Source organism: Coregonus lavaretus (assembly GCF_964263955.1).
Source record: "Coregonus lavaretus genome assembly, chromosome: 4".
Taxonomy (NCBI): domain Eukaryota; kingdom Metazoa; phylum Chordata; class Actinopteri; order Salmoniformes; family Salmonidae; genus Coregonus; species Coregonus lavaretus.
Window position 1 is genome coordinate 11,524,226 of NC_139991.1, and position 25,932 is coordinate 11,550,157.

Below are 25,932 nucleotides of genomic sequence, written 5' to 3' on the forward strand. Positions count from 1 at the left end.
TCTGGAGCTGAGCAAATGTGATAACCAGCAGCAATGATGTTCTTAATGGATTCATTATCTCCACCTTCAGATCCAGAGGTTGGCTGACCAAGGTTGATCCAGTCTGACCACACACATGTTTCTTCACCACTGCACTGGGTAGTTGATTTTCCAATTGAGGTTGATGTAGGAGTAGTGGTTGGAGTTGTAGTAGGAGTGGAAGGCTGAGTTGTTGTTTTTGTTGTAGATGGAGCTGTCGATGTTGAGATTGTAGTAGTGGGTGTAGGAGTAGTGGTGTAAGGAACTGTTGTTGTTGTTGTTGTTGTTGTGGTTGGGATGTATGTTGTGGGTCCACATTGACAACATTTCACTCTAATCTCGTAATCAAAGCACTTTTGCTGAAGACCTTGCTTATTGTTGTTACAGATTAGTCCAACGGATGGATTGCAAGTCACGTCTTGGCCAAGCTGAGAGATCTGAAGTCCAGGGTATTGCATTGCTCTGCACTCAACTGCCTCTGGAGCTGAGCAAATTTGATAACCAGCAGCAATGATGTTCTTAATGGATTCATTATCTCCACCTTCAGATCCAGAGGTTGGCTGACCAAGGTTGATCCAGTCTGACCACACACATGTTTCTTCACCACTGCACTGGGTAGTTGATTTTCCAATTGAGGTTGATGTAGGAGTAGTGGTTGGAGTTGTAGTAGGTGTGGAAGGCCGAGTTGTTGTTTTTGTTGTAGATGGAGCTGTCGATGTTGAGATTGTAGTAGTGGGTGTAGGAGTAGTGGTGTAAGGAACTGTTGTTGTTGTTGTTGTTGTTGTGGTTGGGATGTATGTTGTGGGTCCACATTGACAACATTTCACTCTGATCTCGTAATCAAAGCACTTTTGCTGAAGACCTTGCTTATTGTTGTTACAAATCAGTCCAACGGATCGATTGCAAGTCACGTCTTGGCCAAGCTGAGAGATCTGAAGTCCAGGGTATTGTATTGCTCTGCACTCAACTGTCTCTGGAGCTGAGCAAATGTGATAACCAGCAGCAATGATGTTCTTAATGGATTCATTATCTCCACCTTCAGATCCAGAGGTTGGCTGACCAAGGTTGATCCAGTCTGACCACACACAACTTGCTTCACCACTGCACTGGGTAGTTGATTCTCCTGTTGAGGTTGATGTAGGAGTAGTGGTTGGAGTTGTAGTAGGGGTGGAAGGCAGAGTTGTTGTTTTTGTTGAAGATGGAGCTGTCGATGTTGAGATTGTAGTAGTGGGTGTAGGAGTAGTGGGGTAAGGAACTATTGTTGTTGTTGTTGTTGTGGTTGGGATGTATGTTGTGGGTCCACATTGACAACATTTCACTCTAATCTCGTAATCAAAGCACTTTTGCTGAAGACCTTGCTTATTGTTGTTACAAATCAGTCCAACGGATGGATTGCAAGTCACGTCTTGGCCAAGCTGAGAGATCTGAAGTCCAGGGTATTGCATTGCTCTGCACTCAACTGCCTCTGGAGCTGAGCAAATGTGATAACCAGACGCAATGATGTTCTTAATGGATTCATTATCTCCACCTTCAGATCCAGAGGTTGGCTGACCAAGGTTGATCCAGTCTGACCACACACAACTTTCTTCACCACTGCACTGGGTAGTTGATTCTCCTGTTGAGGTTGATGTAGGAGTAGTTGTTGGAGTTGAAGTAGGGGTGGAAGGCCGAGTTGTTGTTTTTGTTGAAGATGGAGCTGTCGATGTTGAGATTGTAGTAGTGGGTGTTGGAGTAGTCGTGTAATGAACTGTTGTTGTTGTTGTTGTTGTTGTTGTGGTTGGCATATAAGTTGTGGGTCCACATTGACAACATTTCACTCTAATCTCGTAATCAAAGCACTTTTGCTGAAGACCTTGCTTATTGTTGTTACAAATCAGTCCAACGGATGGATTGCAAGTCACGTCTTGGCCAAGCTGAGAGATCTGAAGTCCAGGGTATTGTATTGCTCTGCACTCAACTGTCTCTGGAGCTGAGCAAATGTGATAACCAGCAGCAATGATGTTCTTAATGGATTCATTATCTCCACCTTCAGATCCAGAGGTTGGCTGACCAAGGTTGATCCAGTCTGACCACACACAACTTGCTTCACCACTGCACTGGGTAGTTGATTCTCCTGTTGAGGTTGATGTAGGAGTAGTGGTTGGAGTTGTAGTAGGGGTGGAAGGCAGAGTTGTTGTTTTTGTTGAAGATGGAGCTGTCGATGTTGAGATTGTAGTAGTGGGTGTAGGAGTAGTGGGGTAAGGAACTATTGTTGTTGTTGTTGTTGTGGTTGGGATATAAGTTGTGGGTCCACATTGACAACATTTCACTCTAATCTCGTAATCAAAGCACTTTTGCTGAATACCTTGCTTATTGTTGTTACAAATCAGTCCAACGGATGGATTGCAAGTCACGTATTGGCCAAGCTGAGAGATCTGAAGTCCAGGGTATTGTATTGCTCTGCACTCAACTGCCTCTGGAGCTGAGCAAATGTGATAACCAGCAGCAATGATGTTCTTAATGGATTCATTATCTCCACCTTCAGATCCAGAGGTTGGCTGACCAAGGTTGATCCAGTCTGACCACACACAACTTTCTTCACCACTGCACTGGGTAGTTGATTCTCCAATTGAGGTTGATGTAGGAGTAGTGGTTGGAGTTGTAGACGGGGTGGAAGGCCGAGTTGTTGTTTTTGTTGAAGATGGAGCTGTCGATGTTGAGATTGTAGTAGTGGGTGTTGGAGTAGTGGTGTAATTAACTGTTGTTGTTGTTGTTGTTGTTGTGGTTGGGATATAAGTTGTGGGTCCACATTGACAACATTTCACTCTAATCTCGTAATCAAAGCACTTTTGCTGAAGACCTTGCTTATTGTTGTTACAAATTAGACCAACGGATGGATTGCAAGTCACGTCTTGGCCAAGCTGAGAGATCTGAAGTCCAGGGTATTGCATTGCTCTGCACTCAACTGCCTCTGGAGCTGAGCAAATTTGATAACCAGCAGCAATGATGTTCTTAATGGATTCATTATCTCCACCTTCAGATCCAGAGGTTGGCTGACCAAGGTTGATCCAGTCTGACCACACACATGTTTCTTCACCACTGCACTGGGTAGTTGATTTTCCAATTGAGGTTGATGTAGGAGTAGTGGTTGGAGTTGTAGTAGGAGTGGAAGGCCGAGTTGTTGTTTTTGTTGTAGATGGAGCTGTCGATGTTGAGATTGTAGTAGTGGGTGTAGGAGTAGTGGTGTAAGGAACTGTTGTTGTTGTTGTTGTTGTTGTGGTTGGGATGTATGTTGTGGGTCCACATTGACAACATTTCACTCTGATCTCGTAATCAAAGCACTTTTGCTGAAGACCTTGCTTATTGTTGTTACAAATCAGTCCAACGGATGGATTGCAAGTCACGTCTTGGCCAAGCTGAGAGATCTGAAGTCCAGGGTATTGTATTGCTCTGCACTCAACTGTCTCTGGAGCTGAGCAAATGTGATAACCAGCAGCAATGATGTTCTTAATGGATTCATTATCTCCACCTTCAGATCCAGAGGTTGGCTGACCAAGGTTGATCCAGTCTGACCACACACAACTTTCTTCACCACTGCAGTGGGTAGTTGATTCTCCTGTTGAGGTTGATGTAGGAGTAGTGGTTGGAGTTGTAGTAGGGGTGGAAGGCCGAGTTGTTGTTTTTGTTGAAGATGGAGCTGTCGATGTTGAGATTGTAGTAGTGGGTGTATGAGTAGTGGTGTAAGGAACTGTTGTTGTTGTTGTTGTTGTGGTTGGGATGTATGTTGTGGGTCCACATTGACAACATTTCACTCTAATCTCGTAATCAAAGCACTTTTGCTGAAGACCTTGCTTATTGTTGTTACAAATTAGTCCAACGGATGGATTGCAAGTCACGTCTTGGCCAAGCTGAGAGATCTGAAGTCCAGGGTATTGCATTGCTCTGCACTCAACTGCCTCTGGAGCTGAGCAAATTTGATAACCAGCAGCAATGATGTTCTTAATGGATTCATTATCTCCACCTTCAGATCCAGAGGTTGGCTGACCAAGGTTGATCCAGTCTGACCACACACATGTTTCTTCACCACTGCACTGGGTAGTTGATTTTCCAATTGAGGTTGATGTAGGAGTAGTGGTTGGAGTTGTAGTAGGTGTGGAAGGCCGAGTTGTTGTTTTTGTTGTAGATGGAGCTGTCGATGTTGAGATTGTAGTAGTGGGTGTAGGAGTAGTGGTGTAAGGAACTGTTGTTGTTGTTGTTGTTGTTGTGGTTGGGATGTATGTTGTGGGTCCACATTGACAACATTTCACTCTGATCTCGTAATCAAAGCACTTTTGCTGAAGACCTTGCTTATTGTTGTTACAAATCAGTCCAACGGATCGATTGCAAGTCACGTCTTGGCCAAGCTGAGAGATCTGAAGTCCAGGGTATTGTATTGCTCTGCACTCAACTGTCTCTGGAGCTGAGCAAATGTGATAACCAGCAGCAATGATGTTCTTAATGGATTCATTATCTCCACCTTCAGATCCAGAGGTTGGCTGACCAAGGTTGATCCAGTCTGACCACACACAACTTGCTTCACCACTGCACTGGGTAGTTGATTCTCCTGTTGAGGTTGATGTAGGAGTAGTGGTTGGAGTTGTAGTAGGGGTGGAAGGCAGAGTTGTTGTTTTTGTTGAAGATGGAGCTGTCGATGTTGAGATTGTAGTAGTGGGTGTAGGAGTAGTGGGGTAAGGAACTATTGTTGTTGTTGTTGTTGTGGTTGGGATGTATGTTGTGGGTCCACATTGACAACATTTCACTCTAATCTCGTAATCAAAGCACTTTTGCTGAAGACCTTGCTTATTGTTGTTACAAATCAGTCCAACGGATGGATTGCAAGTCACGTCTTGGCCAAGCTGAGAGATCTGAAGTCCAGGGTATTGTATTGCTCTGCACTCAACTGTCTCTGGAGCTGAGCAAATGTGATAACCAGCAGCAATGATGTTCTTAATGGATTCATTATCTCCACCTTCAGATCCAGAGGTTGGCTGACCAAGGTTGATCCAGTCTGACCACACACAACTTGCTTCACCACTGCACTGGGTAGTTGATTCTCCTGTTGAGGTTGATGTAGGAGTAGTGGTTGGAGTTGTAGTAGGGGTGGAAGGCAGAGTTGTTGTTTTTGTTGAAGATGGAGCTGTCGATGTTGAGATTGTAGTAGTGGGTGTAGGAGTAGTGGGGTAAGGAACTATTGTTGTTGTTGTTGTTGTGGTTGGGATGTATGTTGTGGGTCCACAATGACAACATTTCACTCTAATCTCGTAATCAAAGCACTTTTGCTGAAGACCTTGCTTATTGTTGTTACAAATCAGTCCAACGGATGGATTGCAAGTCACGTCTTGGCCAAGCTGAGAGATCTGAAGTCCAGGGTATTGCATTGCTCTGCACTCAACTGCCTCTGGAGCTGAGCAAATGTGATAACCAGCAGCAATGATGTTCTTAATGGATTCATTATCTCCACCTTCAGATCCAGAGGTTGGCTGACCAAGGTTGATCCAGTCTGACCACACACAACTTTCTTCACCACTGCACTGGGTAGTTGATTCTCCTGTTGAGGTTGATGTAGGAGTAGTTGTTGGAGTTGTAGTAGGGGTGGAAGGCCGAGTTGTTGTTTTTGTTGAAGATGGAGCTGTCGATGTTGAGATTGTAGTAGTGGGTGTTGGAGTAGTCGTGTAATGAACTGTTGTTGTTGTTGTTGTTGTTGTTGTTGTTGTGGTTGGGATATAAGTTGTGGGTCCACATTGACAACATTTCACTCTAATCTCGTAATCAAAGCACTTTTGCTGAAGACCTTGCTTATTGTTGTTACAAATCAGTCCAACGGATGGATTGCAAGTCACGTCTTGGCCAAGCTGAGAGATCTGAAGTCCAGGGTATTGCATTGCTCTGCACTCAACTGCCTCTGGAGCTGAGCAAATTTGATAACCAGCAGCAATGATGTTCTTAATGGATTCATTATCTCCACCTTCAGATCCAGAGGTTGGCTGACCAAGGTTGATCCAGTCTGACCACACACATGTTTCTTCACCACTGCACTGGGTAGTTGATTTTCCAATTGAGGTTGATGTAGGAGTAGTGGTTGGAGTTGTAGTAGGTGTGGAAGGCCGAGTTGTTGTTTTTGTTGTAGATGGAGCTGTCGATGTTGAGATTGTAGTAGTGGGTGTAGGAGTAGTGGTGTAAGGAACTGTTGTTGTTGTTGTTGTTGTTGTGGTTGGGATGTATGTTGTGGGTCCACATTGACAACATTTCACTCTAATCTCGTAATCAAAGCACTTTTGCTGAAGACCTTGCTTATTGTTGTTACAAATCAGTCCAACGGATGGATTGCAAGTCACGTCTTGGCCAAGCTGAGAGATCTGAAGTCCAGGGTATTGCATTGCTCTACACTCAACTGCCTCTGGAGCTGAGCAAATGTGATAACCAGACGCAATGATGTTCTTAATGGATTCATTATCTCCACCTTCAGATCCAGAGGTTGGCTGACCAAGGTTGATCCAGTCTGACCACACACAACTTTCTTCACCACTGCACTGGGTAGTTGATTCTCCTGTTGAGGTTGATGTAGGAGTAGTGGTTGGAGTTGTAGTAGGGGTGGAAGGCAGAGTTGTTGTTTTTGTTGAAGATGGAGCTGTCGATGTTGAGATTGTAGTAGTGGGTGTAGGAGTAGTGGGGTAAGGAACTATTGTTGTTGTTGTTGTTGTGGTTGGGATGTATGTTGTGGGTCCACATTGACAACATTTCACTCTAATCTCGTAATCAAAGCACTTTTGCTGAAGACCTTGCTTATTGTTGTTACAAATCAGTCCAACGGATGGATTGCAAGTCACGTCTTGGCCAAGCTGAGAGATCTGAAGTCCAGGGTATTGCATTGCTCTGCACTCAACTGCCTCTGGAGCTGAGCAAATTTGATAACCAGCAGCAATGATGTTCTTAATGGATTCATTATCTCCACCTTCAGATCCAGAGGTTGGCTGACCAAGGTTGATCCAGTCTGACCACACACATGTTTCTTCACCACTGCACTGGGTAGTTGATTTTCCAATTGAGGTTGATGTAGGAGTAGTGGTTGGAGTTGTAGTAGGTGTGGAAGGCCGAGTTGTTGTTTTTGTTGTAGATGGAGCTGTCGATGTTGAGATTGTAGTAGTGGGTGTAGGAGTAGTGGTGTAAGGAACTGTTGTTGTTGTTGTTGTTGTTGTGGTTGGGATGTATGTTGTGGGTCCACATTGACAACATTTCACTCTGATCTCGTAATCAAAGCACTTTTGCTGAAGACCTTGCTTATTGTTGTTACAAATCAGTCCAACGGATCGATTGCAAGTCACGTCTTGGCCAAGCTGAGAGATCTGAAGTCCAGGGTATTGTATTGCTCTGCACTCAACTGTCTCTGGAGCTGAGCAAATGTGATAACCAGCAGCAATGATGTTCTTAATGGATTCATTATCTCCACCTTCAGATCCAGAGGTTGGCTGACCAAGGTTGATCCAGTCTGACCACACACAACTTGCTTCACCACTGCACTGGGTAGTTGATTCTCCTGTTGAGGTTGATGTAGGAGTAGTGGTTGGAGTTGTAGTAGGGGTGGAAGGCAGAGTTGTTGTTTTTGTTGAAGATGGAGCTGTCGATGTTGAGATTGTAGTAGTGGGTGTAGGAGTAGTGGGGTAAGGAACTATTGTTGTTGTTGTTGTTGTGGTTGGGATGTATGTTGTGGGTCCACATTGACAACATTTCACTCTAATCTCGTAATCAAAGCACTTTTGCTGAAGACCTTGCTTATTGTTGTTACAAATCAGTCCAACGGATGGATTGCAAGTCACGTCTTGGCCAAGCTGAGAGATCTGAAGTCCAGGGTATTGCATTGCTCTGCACTCAACTGCCTCTGGAGCTGAGCAAATTTGATAACCAGCAGCAATGATGTTCTTAATGGATTCATTATCTCCACCTTCAGATCCAGAGGTTGGCTGACCAAGGTTGATCCAGTCTGACCACACACATGTTTCTTCACCACTGCACTGGGTAGTTGATTTTCCAATTGAGGTTGATGTAGGAGTAGTGGTTGGAGTTGTAGTAGGTGTGGAAGGCCGAGTTGTTGTTTTTGTTGTAGATGGAGCTGTCGATGTTGAGATTGTAGTAGTGGGTGTAGGAGTAGTGGTGTAAGGAACTGTTGTTGTTGTTGTTGTTGTTGTTGTGGTTGGGATGTATGTTGTGGGTCCACATTGACAACATTTCACTCTGATCTCGTAATCAAAGCACTTTTGCTGAAGACCTTGCTTATTGTTGTTACAAATCAGTCCAACGGATCGATTGCAAGTCACGTCTTGGCCAAGCTGAGAGATCTGAAGTCCAGGGTATTGTATTGCTCTGCACTCAACTGTCTCTGGAGCTGAGCAAATGTGATAACCAGCAGCAATGATGTTCTTAATGGATTCATTATCTCCACCTTCAGATCCAGAGGTTGGCTGACCAAGGTTGATCCAGTCTGACCACACACAACTTGCTTCACCACTGCACTGGGTAGTTGATTCTCCTGTTGAGGTTGATGTAGGAGTAGTGGTTGGAGTTGTAGTAGGGGTGGAAGGCAGAGTTGTTGTTTTTGTTGAAGATGAAGCTGTCGATGTTGAGATTGTAGTAGTGGGTGTAGGAGTAGTGGGGTAAGGAACTATTGTTGTTGTTGTTGTTGTGGTTGGGATGTATGTTGTGGGTCCACATTGACAACATTTCACTCTAATCTCGTAATCAAAGCACTTTTGCTGAAGACCTTGCTTATTGTTGTTACAAATCAGTCCAACGGATGGATTGCAAGTCACGTCTTGGCCAAGCTGAGAGATCTGAAGTCCAGGGTATTGCATTGCTCTGCACTCAACTGCCTCTGGAGCTGAGCAAATGTGATAACCAGCAGCAATGATGTTCTTAATGGATTCATTATCTCCACCTTCAGATCCAGAGGTTGGCTGACCAAGGTTGATCCAGTCTGACCACACACAACTTTCTACACCACTGCACTGGGTAGTTGATTCTCCTTTTGAGGTTGATGTAGGAGTAGTTGTTGGAGTTGTAGTAGGGGTGGAAGGCCGAGTTGTTGTTTTTGTTGAAGATGGAGCTGTCGATGTTGAGATTGTAGTAGTGGGTGTTGGAGTAGTCGTGTAATGAACTGTTGTTGTTGTTGTTGTTGTTGTTGTGGTTGGGATATAAGTTGTGGGTCCACATTGACAACATTTCACTCTAATCTCGTAATCAAAGCACTTTTGCTGAAGACCTTGCTTATTGTTGTTACAAATCAGTCCAACGGATGGATTGCAAGTCACGTCTTGGCCAAGCTGAGAGATCTGAAGTCCAGGGTATTGCATTGCTCTACACTCAACTGCCTCTGGAGCTGAGCAAATGTGATAACCAGACGCAATGATGTTCTTAATGGATTCATTATCTCCACCTTCAGAGCCAGAGGTTGGCTGACCAAGATTGATCCAGTCTGACCACCCACAACCTTCTTCACAACTGCTCTGAGTAGTTGATTCTCCTGTTGAGGTTGATGTAGGAGTAGTGGTTGGAGTTGTAGAAGTGGTGGAAGGCCGAGTTGTTGTTGTTGTAGGTGGAGCTGTCGATGTTGAGATCTTTGTAGTGGGTGTTGGAGTAGTGGTATAAGAAACAGTTGTTGATGTGGTAGGTGGAGCAGTCGATGTTAAGATTGTAGGATTGTGTGTTGGAGTAGTGGTAGGAGTTGTAGTTGTGGTGGGAGGTTGAGCGGTTGGACGAGTTGTGATTGTCATTGGTTTACTTGTTGTTGTAGGTAATGTGGATGTTGACATTGTTGTAGTTGTGACAGTAGCTGTACTTATAGGTACTGTTGTTGTAGTGTGACATTTCACAGTCTTACAACACTTCACCTTAATTTCATAGTCAAGGCATATTGGAGGAATGCCTTGATCTTTGTTCTGGCATATTAGTCCAACCTCTGTATTACATTCTACCTTCTGTCCTAATTTAGACAATGGGACCCCTGGATATCGCACTGCTTGGCACATGACATCCACTGGTTTTTCACAAATATCTTTTCCAGATTGTATAATCTTTTTAATTGATTCATTGTCGCCACCCCCAGGACCAAATTGAGGATAGTCCACATTATACCAAGGTGACCACTCACAAACTGTGCAATTAGGGGTTTTTGTAGTCAATGTGGTTGTTGATAAAGTGGAGGTGGTTTCTGTTGTAGTTGTTTTTGTTGCAAAAGTTGGCCTTGCAGTTGTTGGTGCAATAGTTGTAGGCTTAGATGTGCAAAGATTTTCATCACAGCAGAGGACTCGAACTTGGTAGTTAAAGCACAGTGGGAATGGGCCTGACTGGTCTTCATTTCTGCAAGTCAAACCTTCTGCAACATTACACAGAACCACTTGCCCCACTTGGCTTATGCTAACATTTGGGTACTTCTCGGCTCTGCATTGAATCTTGCTTGGCTTCTCACATATATCGTGTCCCTCTGCTCTTATGTTGTTGTAGGTTTCAGAGTCTCCTCCTGGAGTTCCAAGTGTAGGGAATGTGGTATCAAACCATTGTGACCATACACATGGATAGCCACATGTTGTAGTAAAGGATGTTGGATACGGTGTTGTCTCTGTTGAAGTTGTGGCTGGTTCTATAGAGACAGGGATTACATAACAGTTTAAAACAAACAAACCATTTTAAATTGTGTAAAAACATGTAATTTAGGTGCATAATTAGCAATGTTCTTAGCCATTTTTATCGCAAAAGATACCTGCTGTAGTTTTTACATTTCACATAACTTCATACAACAACTAATTCACAGTCATTCAAGTCTCAGTCTCAGGTACCCACCAGTTGTGGGTGTTGAGAAAGTAAAGACAGTTGTTGTCAATGTAGAGGATGGAGTAGAGTTAGGAACAGATGGAGTTGAAGCTGGAGCTGGAGTTGAACATGGGTAAATGTCCCTGTGAATGGTTCCATTCTTCCCACAAACGGCTGTGAGACAACTGCCGTGCCCATTTGTGGTGTGATAGATGGTATGTCCATTGGGGTATTTGTTCCCATTGTAGGTACAAGTGCAAGCTGAAAGGGTAAGATATATTTTAGGGTACTGGAATGGTGAATAAATAATTTATGTGTTGTTGTTTTAGTTGAAGGATCCATTCATACCTTGTTCATCGTATTTGCAGTCCACTGTCACGGAATTACAATAGCTTTGGAAAAAGAAACATTTACAATTGTACTTTCATTCTTGACATTCAAACACAGTTACGGTGTTCACAATTTTAGGGAAGACCAAAATTCTCTGTATTACTAAAGGCATACCATGTCTGGCAGTTTTCTGTGGTCGGTACTTTTTCTCCATTATTGTAGTGTTTTCCATCTCTGCCATAGCAGCCACACTGCTCCTTCTCCACACATTGCATTGTATCTTCATCAAATAGGGGTTGAGCAGGAGGACATTTTGGATAGCAACCTAAAGAAGAAGAAAAATATATTAATATTAATGATCAAAAAGCAATTGATTGATAGAGGGATATGGTGAAGAAACACAGGGAATAGAAACTGAGTGAAAAATAAAGAATATCTCAAATGACCTCAGACAGTTATTCTTCTAAATATTTGATGATTGTAAAACTGGAACACCTATGTGAGAATGCTGTTCATTGACTACAGCTCAGTGTTCAACACCATAGTGCCCACAAAGCTCATCACTAAGCTAAGGACCCTGGGACTAAACACCTCCCTCTGCAACTGGATTCTGGACTTCCTGATGGGCCGCCCCCAGGTGGTAAGGGTAGGCAACAACACATCTGCCACGCTGATCCTCAACACCGGGGCCCCTCAGGAGTGCGTGCTTAGTCCCCTCCTGTACTCCCTGTTCACCCACGACTGCATGGCCAAGCACGACTCCAACACCATCATTAAGTTTGCTGACGACACAACAGTGGTAGGCCTGATCACCAACAATGATGAGACAGCCTATAGGGAGGAGGTCAGAGACCTGGCAGTGTGGTGCCAAGACAACAACCTCTCCCTCAATGTGAGCAAGACAAAGGAGATGATCGTGGACTACAGGAAAAGGTGGGCCGAACAGGCCCCCATTAACATCGACGGGGCTGTAGTGGAGCAGGTCGAAAGTTTCAAGTTCCTTGGTGTCCACATCACCAACAAACTATCATGGTCCAAACACACCAAGACAGTCGTGAAGAGGGCACGACAACACCTTTTCCCTCTCAGGAGACGGAAAAGATTTGGCATGGGTCCCCAGATCCTCAAAAAGTTATACAGCTGCACCATCGAGAGCATCCTGACCGGTTGCATCACAGCCTGGTTTGGCAACTGCTCGGCATCCCCTACAGAGGGTAGTGCGTAAGGCCCAATACATCACTGGGGCCAGGCTTCCTGCCATCCAGGACCTATATACTAGGTGGTGTCAGAGGAATGCCCATACAATTGTCAAAGACTCCAGCCACCCAAGTCATAGACTGTTCTCTCTGCTACTGCATGGCAAGCGGTACCGGAGCGCCAAGTCTAGGTCCAAAAGGCTCCTTAACAGCTTCTACCCCCAAGCCATAACACTGCTGAACAATTAATCAAATGGCCACCCGGACTATTTACCCCTACCTACAGTGGTTAAAATTACCTAGACTAACCTGTACCCCCACACATTGACTCGGTACCGGTACCCCCTGTATATAGCCTTGTTATTGTTATGCAATCTTAACGTGTTACTTTTTTTTTTTTTTTTTACTTTAGCTTAATTAGCAAATATTTTCTTAACTATATTTCTTGATTAAGGGCTTGTAAGTAAGCATTTCACGGTGTTGTATTCGGCGCATATGACAAATAACATTTGATTTGATTTGTTATGGAAAATTGTTGTTTCCCAAAATAGATCCTAAATGAATGTCTACTGTACCTTCAAGAGGTGGTATCTGAGTGGAGCAGCTCCCGGAGGGATTCCTGCAGGTCTTCATACACTGAGCTCCACATGCCTTGTAGTGCCACTCACATTCTCCAGGGGGGTTGTAGTAATCACAGAACAGTGCTGTATGTGGTGGACAAAAGCTCTCTGTAAGTATTATCTTCAATTCGGTTTAAACTGACTGGATTAAGTCTATTTTTATGTCAGCACTTAAATGAGTTGAACATTTAGAGACTCACGGCAGATTTGTGGGCTTCTCCAGGCTATGCAGGCTCCAGCCTCATTACAGGCCTCTGCATAAGCTGCCACAGCGGTACAGAAACACTCACAGTCTCCACCACTGTCACAAGCACATGAGTCTGTCACACAAGCATCGTAGAAAGGAGAGGGGTCCACCTAATTGGAAAACAGAATTTAGTCGACATGATCATATCAAATTCCAAAACATTCAGTGAACAACTAAAGTCTTAACTTACTTTAGAATGGCAGTCTGTGAAAACGTTGCTCTGTATGATGCTGCACTGTTTCTGTGACCAAGACTGCCTGTAAGGGTTGGCAATACAGGGGCTCCTTTTGGTCTTTGCATCGGGGCAGCTTGCAGAGACTTTCCAGCTGTTTCCAAAGTCTAGAGGCTTGACAACAACTGCCTGGCTCCTGGTGGTGAAGTCATTGTTTGCGTTGCCATCATAGTTTCCACACAGACCACAGACATGTCCCTGAATAGGACATAGCATTAGATTCAGTTGAGTGATAAAAGGAGTCATAACAGACTTGTGAATATCATTTGATGGAATACTAGAAACATATTTACAAATCTAATATGTCATTCAATCAAAGTTCAAATGTACCTTGAACTGTGGGTTAAGTTTGATGAACATGCTTGTTTTCCTGTCCCACATGAGAATCAAACCATTATTTGCTTCAATCACAAGGTAGATGCCCATTGTGCGAATCTGGTAGGGAACCGCCTCCCCTGAATTTCTCTCAACAACTTGGTAGTTTCCTTCTGTCAGGATTAATTCATTGTTCTGAAAGAGATTTAAAAAATAGTTTGAGTGTATAGTTATTAAGATATTAATTCATCTAATTACTCCTTATGTTATAATTCATGCTATATCTTTGCCTCATGAAGCTTTGATTTATGTATTCTGTTTAGTATGCTTTATAGTATGTATGTATGTACTGTATGTATGAATGAATGAATAGTAGTAGTCTTGGCTTCAGTAATGGTATGTGCCAGGCAGGAAGCAGGAATCTAGTTACCCCCAGGAAGAGCTTGATGGCCTTGGAGCAGGTGGTGCCTGTTGTTCCACAAGGGACGTTCTCAGTGATGACTCTGAAGCTGCCGTTGGCATTGTTGTTACCACAGTAGTCCTGTTTAAGGTAGACTCAATTTCAGTCATACATTTAACAACAGCCAACACAGTATTTTGGTGGATGGTACATTATCTCCAACCACACATGCAGTAAGTCAATCATTGGAATAGTGAAAAGGTTCAGCTTGTTGGGAATACTATAGCAGCTTCCACAAAGCAACAGTAGATAATGTCCAGTTTCAAATGTTGCTTTTCAAACTCCCCAGAAACGCCTACAGTACATACCTTAAAAAAGTAAACACAAACCCTTATTGGTCAGCATGTATTAATACTTGACCAATAAAAAAAGTATTATAATATTGGTGTTGATCAGTTAGACTATCAAGTTACCCTGCAAGCATACCTTTGTAAGAGTGTATTCACAGTCTCCTTCGAAAGTGAATCGTTTCCCATCAAAAGTAATGTAGTGTCCATCTCCATAAATGGCACAGGTTCCATGACACAGGTTTGTTGTGCACTGCCATTTTCTGTCTTTACATGTGCTGAAAGTGGCAAAAACTGATATATCAGACTGAAGTCTTAATTGGTTTAAAACCCCAACTAAGGCAAGATGAGCTTACCAGGTATTGCAGTCGACCTTGATGCTGTCTCCTGGTTGGTAAGTAGCTCCATTGTGAGAACAAGGACAAAGGTCTGGCTTGATGCATCCTCCTTTTCCATTGGCTACCAGTCCAGAGGGACACATACAGCCTGATATGCACTCTGTGCTGATCTGTAAAGTAAAAATTATTGATTTGAAAATCTACTGTGTACAAATGGTGTTAACTATATGTTAATCTGGTTTCCAGAAAGTTCCGCCCAAATGTGTGAGGAGTCTGGTGGACCGAAAGGTCAAACTGGGCCTTTGTTAGCCATTATCCAATACAGAAAGACTGGGAGAAACTCCAAGCATATAGGCGTTGGCGTAATTGGCTTAATCTACCAACCAATCATCTCCCACAACAACATCCCCCTAGCCCTCCCCCATACACTAGCACACCACAAGCACAGAGCCACGCCTTGCAGTCATGTGATTCGCTCAAATTAAATGATGACAAATACTTTACTCAATAAGGTCACTCCCATAGAATTATATGGTCACTCCCATTAAGGCCAAAATTGAATCTTTGATGTACCAGGCTAAAATGTGCTGTGCGCAATAGCCTGGAGACGAGGTTAACTATATGTTAACTGTAACAATAAAATAATAACGTATTGTTTATATTTTACACTAGATTTTAATTCACAATCCTATGGGAATTAGATGACTGGGAGTACAAAACATTAAGAACATGCTCTTTCCATGACATGGACTGACCAGGTGAATCCAGGTGCAAGCATTGATCCCTTATTCATGTCACTTGTTAAATCCACTTCAATCAGTGTAGATGAAGATGAGGAGACAGGTTAAAGAAGGATTTTTAAGCCTTGAGACAGATTGTGTATTAATATCAATGTTAGGAAGGTGTTCTTAATGTTTTGTACACAGGTTTATATGTACTGTGCGTAATAGCCTGGAGACAAGGTGAATAGGGGACTCACACAGGCCATATCCAGAATATTGCAGCTCTTCTGACACTCTAACCCTCTTATTCCTGGGCTTGCATTGGAGCAGTTGAACAAAACCATTGGTGCAACACATGCTGTGAAAATAAAGTTAATTAATGTATCATGACTCTGTTGTGTCTTTCACAAAATCAATATGCTGTGTAAAGTGTGTACTAGGATGGAGAGATAATATTTCAACATGCACATAGCCTGGTTCTGTTGCCAATAGCATACTATTACCACACACCATATATGTATGTAGGATTTGGCATAGTGCCATTAAAAGAACAGACTTATATTCAAATGCAGTGTTGCCTGTCACAGTACAATAGCTGAAAATTGTGAGTTGTTTTGACAATTTATATACATGGACTTACATGGCTGATCAGGTGAATCTCCAATACAGCGGAGTTTGCCCTCCTTGCAGGTGCTGAAATAAAATAATGTTAATGGTACTTGAATGTCCCTATACTCACTACAGGAAAGCAAGGCCTAAAGCTCTTGGTTCATAAAGTTTGAAAAAATATGCCTATACAATAAAAGGTGTTCACTAAATATTAGCAGAAAAGCAAGCAACCGAGCAACAGTTCAGTGTTTTTTTACATTGTATAGTGAAATACATTGATATAGAGTTTGAGTATAGGTAGGTAAATATCTCGGTCCATACCACATGGTTCCATCCTTGCTGATGACCTCTCCAGGGGACACCACTGAGCCCTTGTAATAACAAGGGCAGCTGGCTGGTGGAACACACTTGCCCTCATCATCCAGGTAGGTTCCCTCAGAACAGACACACCCATCCACAGACTCGAAGGTGATTGAACAGATAAAGTCAGAGTCGCTGTAGCAGCGGCAGGAGCGATCACTGCTTTTTATGCTGTAGGCGTAGACCATGGTGCTAGGGCACGAGGTGGAGTATTTGGCTGGGGATGGCAACAATTAGTGTTAGTTGTAAATATTTATAATATTTGTATCTTATTCTCCCACAATTTGCACATCTTCTTAGGTATTATGGTGTGGAATTGTCACTTACTGCAGATAGTGTCTCTCCAGCCGCTGAGCTGGATGCCCTCGGCAGCACAAGCGTGGACATAAGAGGACACGGCAGCACACATGCAGTCCTCACTCTTCTCACAGTTACAGCTGTCGTACATGCAGTTCTGAATAGAGAACCACAGTCAGAACAGCATCCATACTATACTGTACAATAGTTTGTGTCAATTGTGTGTGCATAATATGCACAAATACTTTGCAGATAAACAATATTTAACAGCAAGCAACGTAATTCTCAATTGCCCCATAATAGCTGGCATTACATGTTACATGCATTTGTGTATTAGCTATGCTAAGGAAATTGTCAGAAATGAATAGTATGGTGAAAGGGTCTCACTTCTTTGTACATGTCTGGGCTTATCGCTGCGTGGCACGGAGCAAACAACCCTTTAGGATCAGCCAGCTGAGAGCACCAGTGCTGGGCGTATTTCTCTGAAATAGAGAAAAAATAAACCACAGGAAATAGTTAGGCTGACTTTAAGAAACACTTGCACCATTCTCCATAACATTTAAAACTGACATGGAAAGGTAATAAAACATGCAGCTACCATTGTCAAGACTTAAACTGCAGGGGCTTTCAAAGCTACTCTTGATGTCTGGGCAGCTGGCTCGTGTTTTCCAGGTGTTTGCAAAACTAATGGCTGTGCCCTCAGTCACTCCACTCAGGACCTTGAAATCATCTCCTTGGTTGTTGTTAAAGTTTCCACAAAGACCTGTAGGATGAACATGTATTTATATACAGGGAAAATAAATCATTCCCAGAACATGAACACCTCAGTGGAATGTGGTGGTTGGTCAACAGATGATGAGACATACCACAAGTTCTCTGCTTCCAAACGGTGCTTGCAGCAATATAGACCTGCATGATTGGTGAGAGTTGGATTTCCAACTGGAGGCCAAAGGTGGTCTGGACAATGATGAAAAATGAGGAGGCTCTGAAAATGGTTACTCCAGCTATAAGGAACAAAGTGGGAAGATGGAGCATTATGACGTTAAGTAAAATATGTGTCAGTGTTGAATGATATAGCTACATCACCATTACGACATTCCCAATTATCCTTATGTATTCCCCATACAATTATGTGCTTTAACTGTAGGACACACGTTTCATGTATATCTAGTCATGACTACATTGATAGTCCTGTATGTTTATTGTGCAACTGTAACTTACCAGCAGAAAAGGGCAGCTGAGAATAGATTCCATTTACAAAGGCTTTTCCATTGGGTTGTATGTTGATCACCTGCATAGAGGGGCATTGTGTATCAATATGCTTATTCATGATATTCAAATAATACATTCAAATCTAAAACCTAACAACATTGGGGAAAAAACATCTACTGCAGTCAAAGGCTGAGAGCATGTCAGTCAAATAATACTTACAGTGGCTCCTTCTGAGAGGGACAGGGTAACAGCCTTTAGACAAGTCTCACTGTCAGAAAGCCCACACTGCACCACATCACCAAGTACAGTGAATTGCATCCCATCACAGTCCTGAAAAAAAAACATAAATAAGTTGTCTCAAATATTTGCATCAATAACAGGAAATATCCTTCTGAATCTTTCTGAAAAATGAATATCTCAGTATAAATCAAGAGACAGAGTAAACATGAACAACCCACATTTCTTTATAAATAAATATATGGATACAAAATGAATAGTGTTGTTCTATATGAGGGCTCTCCAACTCTGTTCCTGGAGAGCTACTCTCCTGTAGGTTTTTGCTCCATCCCCAGTACTAACTAACCCGATTCAGCTCATCGACCAGCTAATTAATAGAAGCAGGTGCGCTAAATTACAGGAAAACCTACAGGACAGTAGCACTCCAGGAATAAAGTTGGAGAGCCCTGTTCTATATAGTTTGATTTTAATTGTCATCATAAAAACTGGATTTGTCAGAATAAAAGTAAAGAAGCTGGAGAAAAATCTGTAATACAGACATAATAACTACAAAAGAAGTTGGGAAGTTTTAACATGTTTTTTATGTGAATGAGATTGATGCACACAGGTCTTTGGTGAGGAAACTGCATATTGACCTTGGTCAGAACATAAGAGCAGTCCCCATGGAAGGTGTAGCCTTTTCCATCATAGGTGTTGATGTGGGATCCTCCCTCCACAGCGCAGGTGCCAGGACAGTCCTTGTCCGCACACTTCCACTGACCACCACCACAGGAGCTAAGGGCAAAATATCAATTATTCAATGGAACTTACAAATTGTCACCCCTGGAATAAACTTTTAGACTCAAGTCAGAATTCTTAGCCTGGGTTTCTTACCAATCTTTACAAGTGCTTGAAAAAGCCTCTCCTGGTGTGTAGGTTTTTCCATTGTGGAGGCAGGAGCATTGACTCAAGGCAATACAACCATTTTTGTTGACATCATCAAAAACGGTGCCTTTGGGTGAGAGCGTACATGTGTTTATTATGTGTCTCCCTCCCAACATACCTCCCTACAAAGGCAAAACGCAGTAACTATGTATTTTCTTTTACTGCAAAATCTGACTTCAAAGTATTGTTCTGTCTCGACAGACAATAATTTCTGAAACTCCATGATACATTCTGATCAACTGGCTTGTTGTGGCTAAATACCACGTGAATCAGATAATATACAGTATCTAGCCATTACAACGTATCAAAGAGTTTTGACTACATTTGTAGTTGCCTTTGTAGGGCAACATAGTCCAGTCAACAATATGGGATCAGTTGTTTTGCATTCTATCAGTATATAGTCTGCTACATTCCAATGCATTTTTTATTACATCTCTTTGAAGAAGAGAACGTTTAAATATGTCTGCCTACCTGGAGGACAAAAGCAGCCATCTGAGCAGTGTTCCTCACACAGCTGGCCTCTCTCAGGGTTGGAGCAGGTGTCAACACAGGGGTTTCCACACTCCTGGTACTCCATGTTGAAGGGGCATGTCTTATCTGCAAAGATAAGGTTATTTCAAAATGTCAGTATACTGTTGCAACTAACCAATGTGCGATTTGTTGATACAGGGAATAAGGGCATGCTTACAGCAGAACTGTTCAGTCCTCCATTGTTTGGGCTTCCCGCCTGCATGAACACACTGGCGGGAGTACTCTGAGATGGTGTTGCACAGGCAGAAGGACTTGGTGCTGTTATCACAGTTGCACAGGTCAGATACACAGGCCTCAACAAATGAGTCGATGGCCAACAAGTCCTTACAGCTGCTGAAGGCAGGACCGGAGAGCAACTGCTCACAAATTGGTTTCTATCAAACAAAAACAGAGAGATGTTATAATTAGGTCATATACAGTGGAGTCTGAAATTATTGACACCCTTGATAAAGATGAGCAGAAATTAATAAAATAAATTATTCAAATACTGAGCTATATTGTATACAAAACAAATTTGGGAAAATATATTATTTGATACTAATACAATTGCTCCTAGAAAGAGATTTTGTTTAACAAGTAATTTAAAAAAAATCTCAAAAAGGTAGGGGTCAAAATGATTGACATCTCTGTTTTCACAAATACATCAAACACATGGTTTCCATGTGTTTGATGCCATTCCATTTACTCCGTTCCAGCCATTATTATGAGCCGTCCTCTCCTCAGCAGCCTCCAGTGATTAGGAGGGATCTTAGACAATTCCTCCATCAGAATATTCCTTGATATCCTTGATATCCTTCATCCGTTCTTATGGACTGCACTCTTTAATTCAAACCACAGGTTTTCAATGGGTTTCAAATCCAGAGACTGAGATGGCCATTGCAAAATGTTGATTTTGTGACCAAATAACAATTTCTTTGTGGATTTTGATGTGTGCTTGAGGTTATTGTCTTGCTGGAATATCCACTTAAGGCCAAGTTTCAGCGTCCTGGCAGAGGCAACCAGGTTTTTGACTAAAAGGTCCTGCTATTGTGTAAAGTTCATGATGCCGTTGACCTTAACAAGGGACCCAGGACCAGTGGAAGCAAAACAGAACCACAACACCAATATAGCCCCCACCAATAACCCCCACCATATTTTACAGTAAGTATGGGGTTATTTTCTGCTCAGGCATTCTCATTTCGACGCAAACCTACCACTGGTGTGAACGGCCAAAGAGATCCATGTTAATTTAATCCTACAAATGTTAACGTCTGGAGTTTGCTAAACGGCATTGTCACTTGGAGTGGAACTGGTGCATTGGTCAGATTACATGAAAATATAGGTATTTGGCCATGCACACCAGTGGTGGGTTTGGCATCGAAATGAGAATGCATAAGAAGAAAAGAACCCCATAGCTACTGTAAAATATGGTGGTGGATATTTGATGTTATGGGGCTATTTTGCTTCCACTGGTCCTGGGGCTCTTGTAAAGGTCAACGCTATCATGAATTTTACCCAGTACCAGGACATTTTTGCCAAAACCTGGTTGCCTCTGCCAGGTGGTTGAAACTTGGACGCAAGGGGATATTCCAGCAAGACAATAACCCCATGCACACATAAATAAATATTTATTTGTCCACAAAATCAACATTTTGCATTTTCACATCTGAACTTCACACCCATTGAAAATCTGTGGTTTGATTTGAAAAGGGCAGTCCATAAGTACAGACAAAGGATATCAAGGATCTGGAAGCATTCTGTATGGAGGTATGGTCTAAAATCCCTCACAATGTGTTCTCCAACTCATAAAACATTTTAGAAAAAGGCTCAGTGCCATTATTCTTGCAAGGTGAGGTATTGAAAGGTATTGAAAACAGGGGTGTCAATAATTTTGACCCCTGCCTGGAGAGAAAAAAAAATATTACATTTAAACAAAATCTATTTTTCAGAGCAATTGTATTTCTATAAATTAATATAATTTAAAAAGAAATGGAGCATACAATATACTGTAGCATTATATTCATTTCTGCTAATCTTTATCAAGGGAGTCAATCATTTCGGACCCCACTGTACATGTTGTTAAGTACACAGCAGCCTAACCAATAACCCTATTTTTATCATAAGCCATAAAGATTAACCTACCAGATTGGGGAATTTCTTATTTGAAGGCAGTGTGTTTTCAGTACAGCTTTCAGTTGGACCATCCAATTTCCAGAAGTTTCCGAAGTCGACAGGGGACAATTTCATACCTTTGGCATAAAAATAAATCCAGTGTTTGTTGAATGTCAACAGTATTCCAAATAATAGGCTAAGGTTGATATGTTGATAGTGTCAGTGAAATGTACCATGGCTATAGAACTCATCGAATTGCTGAACTCCATTAAAATCTCCACATAGACCACAGGTCTTGTTTCTGAATTTGATGTCCATCTCCACCTGAAATAGCAGATCATTAGAAGTTTTAGGGTGACAGATTACCTCCATAACCACACAACACTCAACAAAAACGGGGAATGACTCTAACAAAACTAACATTTAACAGCAGTGACAACCTTTTCCTTAAAATAACTACAGATTAGGACTACTTTAACTCTTGTTAAGATGATGTTAACTGCTGTTAACAAAGTCATTCCAAGTGCCCACCACAGCACAGGCCATCAAATGCAGACATTGACCACACTGCAAAAACCTAGCTCTGACATCCACAACAGAAATATTCATAAATGCATAATTGTTGTACTACCAAGAAGGAATCCTCCTGGTTCCATATGGCTACCAATCCCAGTTTTGCTTTGATCTTGATGTAGAAGGGAGTCTCTTCAATGAGAACACCAGACTGGCTGAATGGTAAGGTGGCACTGGAGGAAGAGGAAGACAAAGCATTAGATTCAACTAGAACTTAGATCAACCCATTTTCAATTAGCTCAATTGACTTCATTTTAAGACATTTTCATTGTTAGTTTAAAAACAGCATTCTCATCTCAATCACTGTAAATTTGTGCTTGAGCACAATTGGTGGGGTCTCATATTTTATGTCAAAGCCACTGGCAGAACAATATGACATCCAACTACTTGAGCACTGAGCACTGATTGAGAAATACAGCTACATGACAAATTCTGGAGGACCTTACTTCTTCCCATTAACAACAACGGAACCCTTGGATAGCTCCACCACTGTGCCATCCACTTTCATGGTGATCTTGCTAATGGTGGGCTGGTTGTCCACCACCTGCCGCCTCATCTGGATGTTGAAAGCCTCATAACTGCTATGGCACAGTGAGGTCACAACATAGTTGCAGGTGGAGGGGAGCTGAAAGATGTCTCCGTCAAAGGTCTTGAAGTGGTAGTTACCCCACGTACTGCAGACCTGGCCATTATGTATAGGACTCACTCCTGGGGAAAAGGACAACCAAATCAGGTATAATAGCATACAATTCAGCAGGTTTTATCTTTAGATACAGAGAAAGAAATTAGTATTTCCCATTTTTGCCCCTCGTAAGACCTAAATTTGCTTTTCACTAGGAGTCCATTGGTTGACTGCTAGATTGGCCTCACTCACTCACCATAAGAGTCTACTGAAGCACCCACGTGTCAATCTAATTAACAACATAAAAGAATCCTCATCAAAATCTGTCAGTTTAACTAAAGATATCAGTTTTTTGCATGGGCTGCGTCTCAATCCACTGCATCCACCTATGTCGACCATCTGCATCTGAGGTTGAAAGTGACAGAGCTACAGAGCGGTTAGTCACACCAGGGGACATCCTGAAAATCAGTCTTCTCACGAAAACGTCTGTAGTGTCCGAACAATTTGGCCTACCTACTAATATGACCACTCTATTGTGTCACGGGACTTGTCTGATGTCAGTACCACCGATGTGCCAACTTCTGTCTGTAGCGTCTGAACCATTTGGTCTATGACACCCACAAGTGTCACAGGACTTGTCTGAAGTTAACCGATACAAATGAATGGAAGTATGGAGGTAGTTTTGTGCCAACAAAAAAAAAGGGGATAAATATGTGTCCAAAAAACAAAAATATTTCCAGACACTTCAAAACCTTATTCCTTATGACTTATTTTTTTGCATTTATTAATGTGTTATTCAATGTGTTTCTATGGGCTATAGTAGTAAACGCCAAATTCAATATTTGATCAACTAAAAAACCAAGACTTTTCAAAGTACATCTAATCTCTATCAAGTTTATGAACTTGAACAATAAATGAATTAGCTAGGCTACTTCATGCTTTTCAACAACAGCTAATCCACAAAACCTGTTGCACTACTTGCTATGACTGTCTCCATCATGGTTATTGTCCTTTCACCATTGTCTGTGGATATGTAAGCATACATTGTTAACCATTGTCATCATCCTCAGGGCTTACACATCTGTATAGCACATGTATTATGAAGCTTACCTGCAATCTCAGGTATCCTTGACATTGAGGGGATGATGTTAACTGTGGCCTTTAATGTATCCTCTGAAATCAAAGTGTATATTAATAAGTTACATGAAGCTTTTACTGTAAATCATTGTGGAATCCTGTGTATTTCAGGCTCTGTTATGTAGTTCTCTTGCCAATCCTACATTTACCTATTCATCAACCATAACTCATGCTTAAAGGCACATAAAGTTAGAACTGAGCTTTGTCAAATATTCCCTAATTGTTAGGCTGTCCAATTAGATAAACATTGGAGCTATTGTGAGAGCGCTATGACATACAGTAACATACAGTTTAGCCCTGTCAACACTAAAGTACAAGGTTTCATGTAAAACAAAATCATGGATTCTACCTACCACTTTGAGAGGCAGTTAAACCAATCGCCAGTGCCATCCATATTAATACCCATGTGGGTGTCTGTGTTGTCCCCATGGTGATCCTCTGGGTAGTGAACACAGGTGGTATGAGAAAGGTACTCAGCTTGGATCTTGGCTATATACCACCTGAGTGAAGGGAAGGTCTTAGGTTCTTCTGGACGTGAAGGTGTGGCAGAAGGGTTGGCTCCGTCCCAAGGATTTCATGGCCCTCTCATACCAGTATGAGAGGTTTAAACCCCATTTTCTCATTGCACAGAAAAAGGTGTCATCAACAAGTGGTTCCTGGATGTGTTTACCTTGTGACCAAGTATTTCTTGAGACCAACCAAATAAACCAAACCTATGTGTCAACCTAGTGTTGAGTTGAGCCACAACCCAGGAGGATATAGCCCTGACGCATCATCTAAGAGACATTGTCATAGACAATGACCATAACCATTATTATTGCATTAGTTATCTATTAGATATATTTTATTTATTTATTAAAATATATATATGGACTGACTAACACCAAAACAGTTCATAAAGTGTTTGTGTTTATTTGTTTTGTTTATCTTCTTATGACTCATTCAATAGACCAACATAACACGCTGCAGGTGTGTTTCTATCACAAGAGTGATTACTGATTCACTCTATTTGTCCTTACACTGAGGCTACGATTTCTTATTGTTTCTCTTATCACAAAGAGTTTTTACACACAATGGCAATATTGCTCATGACTCGATATGAAGGAAAACCCTTGGGTACATTACTAATTAATTGTTTTATAAACACAAAACGTTTTCTAAATGCCATTAGTATTGTTGCAATGCACAATGTGATTATGTGGTGCTGTGGAATGTAGCTCCACCATCTCATGTCCTTATATCAATATTCTTGTAGAAGGATAATTCCATTTGATTTCAATCACTTTTTGACTGCACCAATTTTAATTTGAACTAAACTTTCTATAGATATTTGCCCATCTTAGAAGTAGTCAGAAAGTCACTTTTTGGACCTGAATGACAAAACATTTAGGAGATAGAGGTGCTCAAAGTTTACCCATTTTGCATACCCCACCCTACCATGAGACATCCATGTCTTCATCACTGGAAAATATAAACGGTTTAGTTTGATATCATTTAAAAGCTTGCAAACAGGGTAGAACAAACTATTTTATTATAATAATTTGAAAAAATATTTTCATTTAAGAAAATGATTTTTTTAACCTATAATATCGATTATCAAAAAATGCATGAACTCCAATTTTTTTCATCTTCTCGTATGTTGTAGCTTAGACCCTATTTTAGATCATCTGAGGTGTTTGTGTTGTGACTGACATTGGTTTATACACAGCATGCTCTTGAATACAGGGTGTGTCATGTCACGGCAGATAAAGTTGAA

General features: G+C 41.8%; 1 protein-coding gene across 1 annotated transcript in view; it reads right to left on the minus strand.

The window, feature by feature from the left end:
* Positions 1-24,174, minus strand: part of LOC311128575 (mucin-5B-like) — a gene marked incomplete at both ends in the record, with an annotated part of 33,562 nt that extends 9,388 nt beyond the window's left edge. Inside the window, 25 exons of the mRNA XM_084160761.1 lie at positions 11,341-11,491; positions 12,938-13,066; positions 13,183-13,339; positions 13,420-13,659; positions 13,792-13,971; positions 14,207-14,317; positions 14,663-14,801; positions 14,880-15,031; positions 15,841-15,941; positions 16,224-16,276; positions 16,514-16,769; positions 16,880-17,006; positions 17,237-17,331; positions 17,448-17,612; positions 18,071-18,140; positions 18,281-18,391; positions 18,934-19,072; positions 19,341-19,344; positions 19,694-19,819; positions 19,911-20,127; positions 21,875-21,981; positions 22,078-22,168; positions 22,509-22,590; positions 22,864-23,125; positions 24,150-24,174. Of these exons, the coding sequence (XP_084016887.1) occupies positions 11,341-11,491; positions 12,938-13,066; positions 13,183-13,339; positions 13,420-13,659; positions 13,792-13,971; positions 14,207-14,317; positions 14,663-14,801; positions 14,880-15,031; positions 15,841-15,941; positions 16,224-16,276; positions 16,514-16,769; positions 16,880-17,006; positions 17,237-17,331; positions 17,448-17,612; positions 18,071-18,140; positions 18,281-18,391; positions 18,934-19,072; positions 19,341-19,344; positions 19,694-19,819; positions 19,911-20,127; positions 21,875-21,981; positions 22,078-22,168; positions 22,509-22,590; positions 22,864-23,125; positions 24,150-24,174 (3,290 nt within the window). The remainder of the gene's footprint in view (positions 1-11,340; positions 11,492-12,937; positions 13,067-13,182; positions 13,340-13,419; positions 13,660-13,791; positions 13,972-14,206; positions 14,318-14,662; positions 14,802-14,879; positions 15,032-15,840; positions 15,942-16,223; positions 16,277-16,513; positions 16,770-16,879; positions 17,007-17,236; positions 17,332-17,447; positions 17,613-18,070; positions 18,141-18,280; positions 18,392-18,933; positions 19,073-19,340; positions 19,345-19,693; positions 19,820-19,910; positions 20,128-21,874; positions 21,982-22,077; positions 22,169-22,508; positions 22,591-22,863; positions 23,126-24,149) is intronic.
* Between the last annotated feature and the right edge of the window lie 1,758 nt (positions 24,175-25,932).